We start from the raw sequence: 6,000 nt of genomic DNA on the forward strand, positions 1-6,000 counted from the left end.
AATTTCTGGTAGCTTACCAGCTTGTACCACACACACACAAATATATTAATTTACAGGGTCTGTGCGATTCCAATTTATCCAAAAATTCTAATTCAATTAAATTAAACGGTATATATATTTACAATATTTAATTTAAGGTACAGAGTTTACAAATACTCAGACTCAAAATAAATCTACAAACACAAGTTACAAATGTTACAGGATATATTAATCTATGACAATTTGTTAATTGTGCAAGAATTAATCCAAACAAGATGCATACTTTTCTAGGTATACAATAAGTTTAAAATACGTTGCAGTTTTAAGCTTTAGTTTCACTTTTTTTTTTTTTTTTTTTAAATAACTGCACATTCTCTCTTGATAATGCCCTGTGCTATGAGCAACGATTCATTTTTACTCAATAGTTCAATGTTGAAGACCTGAAGTGGAGTCTATTGTTGAAGTATTCTGTTATCGTCGACAGACAAAATAACAATGTACAAGTACTCTCCTGGCCAGGAAACTCACCTGACTTAAATCCAATTGAAAATTTATGGTCTATCTGCAAAAGTGGATTGTTCAACCAAGGAGAAAATGCTTTGTGCCCTTGTTACGTGTGGTACCATGAAGAAATTAAAAACATTTGTGCAAATTTAGTGTCATCCATGCTTAAACGTGTCAATGATGTGATTACAAACAAGGGAGGTCACATAAAGTACACCAATATAATTCTTTACTTGACACCAGGTATTCGGTTACTGTCGTCTTAGTTATGGGCATGACTTACGCAAGTCAAACATCTCGGCCAAGTGACATGTTTCATCATCTGATGCTAGCATGGAATGCTTTCATGGCTAGGATAGGCTTGTTAGGTTTAAATATCATAGCATAAATATACTACACTTAGCCTAACAACAAGGCTAGTGAATAACTGTTTTGCCTGTAGAATACCTCATCGGTGCGAAACAGGGATGTTAATGCAAGGTAGCTCTTACATTTTTTTCTTTGGTTATAAATTTGACTTCCAAACAGCAAACTGTGCTATTACTTTCAAGAAGCTTCCAATTTAATTTGACAATCATCCTTACTAGTCTTCGATACTTGCCCTTTCTTCTATGAACAGTGAATGCCTTATTAATAGGAAGCATGGATGCTTGCATAAGGCAATTTTAAAGTTTTTCAACCACAAATACTGGTTTCCGTAAATCCAAACAGTGCTAATTACTTTCAGGAAGGTTCAAATTTAGTGTGACAATCATTGCCACAATTCTGCGATAGTCTATATTCTTAAGACTGTGGCCTCCAGCTAAGAATTTCACATAAAAAACGCAAACCTCAGTTTTGTCAACTGATGGATCCTGATATTCAATTTCTGACAAGTCCAAGTTGGAGCCACAATCATCATCATTCTTATAAAAGACACTGAAAACATTCTGGTCAGATTCTTTGCTGCTAATTTTGCTACACATTCCCACATGACCTCTAAGTTGTCGTGTATTTATTATGCCTTCTTTCAGCGTTATTCGAGTGTGTAGATCAAAAGTTTTCAATCCCTGCCAAAATTAGGAACAACATTCCTTTAAATGAGAGCCATGGCTGTCTAGTCGATAAAGCTTCCGACTTCGACACGGAAGACCAGAGTAATTTCCCGGGTGGATGATCAAAGGTTGGAATTTTTCCAGCCTTGTTCCCTCATGAAAGCAGCTCTGGAACTCACCCAGCCTCAAATCAATGAGCCTGGGAAGGGGGGTGGGGTAAAGGTGGGCAGAGCATCATGCTGATGACATTACCTCCAAAATGGCAGAGGTCAAGAATGTGTTGGGCCCTACCACTTACATCCCCTAAATGTGCCTTCACGGCATGGTGCTATATGCACCGGTAACTTTACCTTTCACTTTACACTTCTTCCAACATTGTTGCTGTGGCAATAATAGCCCCGTCTAGTTGGCTGCACTTTTTGACTTGCTTTGACTCTCTTTGCACCAAAGCGTCTAGTTGGTTGCACGGTGCAACACCGAGTCGTCTAGTCAAGTAGTGTATTTGGTGTCTGCACTACCTTTTGGACCGGTGTATGGTCACATGGTGCATGCTAACTAATCAAATGAACGTTTAAAGAAAGAGAGGCATTTGTTGAATCCCTATCATGCCGAAGTTCTGAACTCTAACACCGCTCTCCATCTAGTCGGTTGATCGTAATTTCCTTGCACCACTCTGACACTGGATACACCTGCACTGCACCTAGTGTTAAAAAGTGCAGCCGACTAGACAGGGCTAATATGTCTGCATCTACAACATTGAATTCAGCTCTACCCTACCAAATTTATAGTTTCTAACTTTATGGGATATAAAATATAAATCATTCATGAGTGTTTTTCATTCAGTAAGAAGTCTAAAAGTTGGCTAGGTAACAATTCCACATTGTTTCATGATATTTCAAATTCTCCTAGCAGAAAGACCAATTATCGTAGAATTTTGCCAATCATTGTCACTCGAAATTTGAACCTTCCTTAAAGTAACTAGCACCACTTGGATTTACAAAAAAAGTTGTTGGAAAAAAAAAAACTAAAAATTACCTTTCCCAAGCATGTGCATTTTCCATGTACAACACATTCTCCATTAATAGAAGCGACAGTAAGTATCGTAGACTAGTGGGAATGAATGTAGAAGTAAATTGGAACCTTTCTGAAACACAGCACAGTTTTCATTTTGAAACAGTCCAATTTATGGGTAAAGATGTTTGAGGTAACTTGCGCAAAACTCCTGGTTTCGGAAGCATGTCTCGCTTATCACACAACGCGGTGACAACCTTGCGTTTCAACGTCACCGGGGAATACTCTATTGTTATGGCCCAAGTTCTTAGGTGAGGATTGTTAGGTTTAGTTCTCTTAGCCCCTAATACATTTACAGTGTATTTATGCTAAGAAAACCAAACCTAATAACGTACACATTTTGTCAGACGTCAGAACGCAAGGTTGGCCTCGCATTGTGCGACAAGTAAGTAAACAAATGGCTATTGGTAAGTACAGAATTATATAGAAGTGAAAAATCAGTGTCAAGGAAACAAGCAGTAAGTAATTGCTAAAAGTTCGCAGTATGTGTTAACAGACAAATCGAAATCTAACGGTGTAAAAAATGCATACGTAGCATGATGAAATCACAATAAAACAAAAGGAACTTGAGCCCCTTGCTACTCTCTAGTCAATAAATAAGAATTTGGATGTGTACACCCAACGTTCATGCATAAACTTAATAAAATGAACATATATTATTTAAAAAATGTTTACATTAAATACAAGTTCAAATATGTAACCTGGACATGGCAACTCGAACATCTGAAAACTTTTCTATGTCGTTCGTTAACACTAGCTAGTTCCTGCTAAAAATGATGGTGTGGAACAGCTGTTGTGTGTTCTGCATAAGAACATCAGCTAAGAGGCTCTTGCCCCCCCCCAGTACCATTGGCCTTCTGTACCTCCCCCCAAATTAAACTTTTTGCATGGTTTATGAAGATTAAGTTGTTTATGAACGTTTTCAGTTGCTTTTAGCTCATGGAAATGTGTTATTGTGAAGTAAATTATGTATGTTACGTTATCATGTGGCATAACAGACTGAAAACTTATAGATACACAATGCTCACCTGCAGGGACAGAATACAAGGCAACATGTAAATTTGAGGATGGTAACATTATAGGGGTGACGGATTTCTTATAAATTAAAGGAGAAAGTAGTTACGGAAATCATTTTCTGTAGCGTTGTGGAAGTTCGTGAATGTAGTTTTGATCTATTTTAATGCGAATACATGTAGTTTTCTGCGAAAATCTCTCTTCGACATGCTGTTTCTGCTGCCGCCATTTGCTTTCTGCATGACAGAAAAATGTTCCGTGTATAAGATGACCTAACCCCGTAGTCAGTGTTTCAAACTCGCCGTGTTTTCACTAGAACATGACTTGGTACTACTTTACTATACCGGAGACACCTATCAATGATTTATTTCGCAATTTTTTACATTGATAACGTACCATTCTGCATTGCAGAACATTTCTTTAGGTGAAATAATGGATTTCTAACGATAATAATGTATTTCTTACATACGATAGCCCCACGAACCATCACTGGGACGAGGTATGCCTACTAGGTTAGGTTAGGTTCCATTAGCACTCCTTTCGCTCATATATACGGACATCGGAATTACAAATTCCACGGCATCTTCCACACCCGCCAACAACTTCATGACGCATCCTCGACACATCATGTTGTAGCAGCAGCAATAGCGCATATTGTGCTCTCGTGCAGAAAGCAAATGGCAGCAGCAGCAATAGCACGTCGCAAATAGATTTTCGTAGAAAACCACATGCATTCACATTAAAATGGATCAAAACTACATTCCCGAACATCAACAACGCTACAGAAAATGATTTGCGTAAGTACTTTCTCCTGTAAATTTGAAGAAATCCATCTCCGGTATAGTAAAGTGTTACCCATGACTTGTCTAGTATTTTTAATTTTTAAATTATTTTTTTTAACTATGCTTGCCTAACCTAACCTTACGGAAAATGGTTTTTGGGGCTAACGTCAATGGTTTGTGAGGTATTAGCATAATTTCAAATCCGGGCACAAAAGTAGGTATTTTCCGGTGAACGAGGATGAAACACTGCATAAATCGACAAAACACTCGCACAACGCGCGATGAACCAGTACACTGTCGCCATAATGTGTTACAGAATCGAAATAACAAGTAACAGTAAGTACTCGTAAATGTAAGAAATAGACATTATCTTAGTTAGAAATGTATTATTTCACCTTAGGAAATGTTCCACATTCCAAAATAGTACGTTAGCAATGTAAAAAAGTGTGAAATTTATGATTTATAGGTGTCACCCCCCTACTATAATAGTACATTGAGGATTTGAGTAAACTTTATGTTGGGGGGGGTATTCCGAAAATTCGGGGGAAAACTCATATATGCCGGCCAATCTTTCTCTTGCATTATATCAACCTCTTATACTACATCGAATTGTTACGCCCACGAAAATTTAACTACAATTCAAGTAACATACGGATTCCTTCTTCCCTCCAGATCCCAGTGTCACGCATTCCACATGCACAAGCATGTGCGAGTGGAGTGGCGGGCAAATGTATCTGAAGTGCTTTGCACGCGAAATCACCGAATTATCCTGCCACTGAATTTATTTAATCATTCCCTATTATCAAAGTACATGATTTTCTATTAGCATATAATCTCTTAGGATGAACTGATTAGAATTAGGTATATCTAATCAAGAGTTCTGTCCATGAGGAATTATGAAACTGCATCTGGAAACAAATACAGTGGAAGATTTATCTCGACACGAAAATCACATGGCAAGAACTGTTGCAGCATACTGACAGCGAAACAAATTGTTCGAGAATAGACGATTTGTACTATATCATTGGATGAATTACTTCTGGTAATACAATTAACATTATTTTTAAAGATAATCTTCTTTAAAGGCACAAGACAATAATATGATGTGTGCCCAAGGCCATGCCGCCGCCTTGACAATACATGGCAGGTCAAAGTAGCCCTTGTGTGGGAACTATGCAATAGCAACGCCTTGCCCTTTTCGTTGAAGAGCAACCATCTTTTTACTTTCATTGAATAACACAATCAAATATCCCACACTGAAACATACCTCAGCTTGACTTCGTATGACATTGTCCGTACTGAGAAGACCGGCTAATAGCTCTCGAAACTGTTCTTCACTTGACGCCATGTCTTCCACACTATAAAGAACTGCGCATGACCGGCTCGTTTCCCGCGTTATCTGCGGCGGTTTCTTGGGTAAGTATATCGGGCGAACAGTGATGCATACTATACTCTGTCTCGGGCATGTCCTGGGTATCTCTGGAGCAAGCAAACGAAATCAAGGCTGGCTGTGTCCGAAACAGGCCCGTAGCTAAAGGGGGGCAACTGCCCCCTGTGAAAAATACGGAACACATTCCTAGCTGGAATTCTCACTAATCTTTACAATTATATCCTAT

At 38.3% G+C, this 6,000-nt stretch overlaps 1 protein-coding gene across 1 annotated transcript in view; it reads right to left on the minus strand.

The window, feature by feature from the left end:
• Positions 1-5,764, minus strand: part of Karybeta3 (karyopherin beta 3) — an 80,523-nt gene extending 74,759 nt beyond the window's left edge. The window contains exon 1 of the mRNA XM_083130035.1: positions 5,652-5,764. Within this exon, the coding sequence (XP_082986161.1) occupies positions 5,652-5,732 (81 nt within the window). The 5' untranslated portion in view covers positions 5,733-5,764. The remainder of the gene's footprint in view (positions 1-5,651) is intronic.
• Positions 5,765-6,000: the final 236 nt, after the last annotated feature.

This window comes from Lepisma saccharinum, chromosome 10, assembly GCF_977018435.1.
Source record: "Lepisma saccharinum chromosome 10, izLepSacc3.1, whole genome shotgun sequence".
NCBI classification, from domain to species: domain Eukaryota; kingdom Metazoa; phylum Arthropoda; class Insecta; order Zygentoma; family Lepismatidae; genus Lepisma; species Lepisma saccharinum.